Source organism: Acanthisitta chloris, unplaced genomic scaffold (genome assembly GCF_000695815.1).
Source record: "Acanthisitta chloris isolate BGI_N310 unplaced genomic scaffold, ASM69581v1 scaffold34606, whole genome shotgun sequence".
NCBI lineage: Eukaryota > Metazoa > Chordata > Aves > Passeriformes > Acanthisittidae > Acanthisitta > Acanthisitta chloris.
This window is the reverse complement of record NW_008677091.1, coordinates 1-1,945: the sequence shown is the minus strand read 5'-3', so window position 1 is coordinate 1,945 and position 1,945 is coordinate 1. Positions and strand designations below refer to the sequence as shown.

Here is a 1,945-nt window from a genome sequence, read left to right as displayed (position 1 = left end):
CCCAGCCTGAGATTCCTCCAGGAAATTCAGGCAACACCAACATAACAACACAGGAGCAGGTGACACTAATCCTGGAGGGTCTAGAAGTCCCAGTTGCTGTCTTAGTTCTCCATTTCCTCACTTGTGACCTATTTCTGCAGCCTAATATCCAATTCTCCTAAATTCAATCATTACCAGGGGATGAAAGCTTTAAAGCATTTAAAAGCCAATACAGAGATTCCAGGGCTGGTTCTATATTTAGTGAGTAAAAAACTCCATGTTTTCAAAGTGCTGTTTTTAACAGCTGACATTACATGAAGGCTTGTGGCTATGAAAAACCAGTATTTCCAGTAACATAGGAAGTAGTAATTTGCTCTGAAGTTGTACCAGACACCACATTACAGGGAAGAAACATCTTGCTTACTAATTTTAAGTGAAGTGGTTTAAGACAAATTACTACAACAGCTACAAATAAGTAAACTTTACAAAATTCAGGGGAAAATGTTTATATAGAGCAACAAAAGAGAAGCAAGTGGGATAGTTTCAGTATCTCAGTCCCTCCTGTTCATGCTGCTTCATGTGACAATTTGGGTTGATGGAAATAATAACAAAACATAATGAAGAGCTGGTTTGGGACTTGATGCTCTTTTTAGCACTTTTAAACTACACCTTAAGCAGACATCATCCCTTTATTTAAAGTCATGTGGCACAAAAATACCCCAATAACTACCAGCACTAACCATTTTTAACCACCCTTTGACCTCCATCATCTCCTGAAGTGCTGAGGTTATGCCCATGGGGAAGTAGGAATTGAAAACACAACACTGAGGGAAAAGAATTTTGAAAGACACTTGTGAGCTAACCACAAGGAGCAGAACTTACATAGGGAGAGTAAAGCTCTCCAGTGTCAGTGATGCCACCTGCCATGCTGGAGATGGTGAGGAGGCTCAGAGCAAAGAGAGGAGGGTGTTTCCTGGAGGGTGTTTTCAACTTCTGGTGCCTTTCACCTAGGGAAACATCATCAAGCTGTATTAGCTTTGCTGGAAAGAGGAGGAACTCACAACTCAGCTTTTGCACATGAAAAGATTTTAGCCCTTGCCCTTGGGACAGACCCCACACACCAGCACCACTTGGTTCAACACTCCACAAGTTTTCACACCTGCACAACTAGTTTAAAAGCAACCAAAAGGCCCTGACCTTCCACAGCATGTGATGACCAAACTCCACCTTCTCCAAACAGACAGAGAGGCTGTTCCAGACACTAACACCTCAAGAAGAAGAATGCCTGTGTTGAGGATGATCTCAAACTACTGCTTCTCAAGCAGCTACTACACCCTGCAAGCATGTGCCTCCTGCAAATCAAACAGCAAAAGCAGCCTGCAGCCTCTCCTCACAGTCAAGTACAGAAATAAGTAGGCAAATTAAAATACTGGACCTATTATAAACTCCCCAAGATGTTTTTCATGTTATCAATATGCAAAAGCAGTAGTGTTTGGTGAAGTCCACATTGTTTTAAGAAAACTACAGAGGGGAGAAATTAAAGTTCTGAAAGGTTTCAGTGTCAAGATTAGCCTTAGTTGAATCACTTATGGGCTTCATACTTCTACATATGCTCCTACTCAGCCATACCAACTGTGGGACAAGTCACTAGCACAAGCTTCACAAGCTCCCAGCACCACCAAACCCCCAACAGCTCTAAGGTGCACACACACCCCTTGGGTGAGAGAAATCAGGCAGCACAGCTCACTGTACTCATCACTGCACCAGCTTTGGAAGAAGAAGCCAAACATCATCTTTTACAACAGACCCGGGCACAAACCACTGCAGACAAACTCGGCACACCGAGAGCACAGCAAGCGCACGGGGATGCCAACACACGCCTCGGGACACTGCCGGGGAAAGCCACGCCGTGCCACAGGGCAGCCCGCGGGGACCGCCCCAGTGCCCGGAGCCCACCAAGGCCTCC

General features: G+C 44.8%; 1 protein-coding gene across 1 annotated transcript in view; it reads right to left on the bottom strand.

Annotated features, from left to right (window-relative positions):
* TMEM104 (transmembrane protein 104) overlaps window positions 1-906 on the bottom strand; it is a 39,607-nt gene extending 38,701 nt beyond the window's left edge. Inside the window, exon 1 of the mRNA XM_009076378.1 lies at window positions 862-906. Within this exon, the coding sequence (XP_009074626.1) occupies window positions 862-906 (45 nt within the window). The remainder of the gene's footprint in view (window positions 1-861) is intronic.
* Window positions 907-1,945: the final 1,039 nt, after the last annotated feature.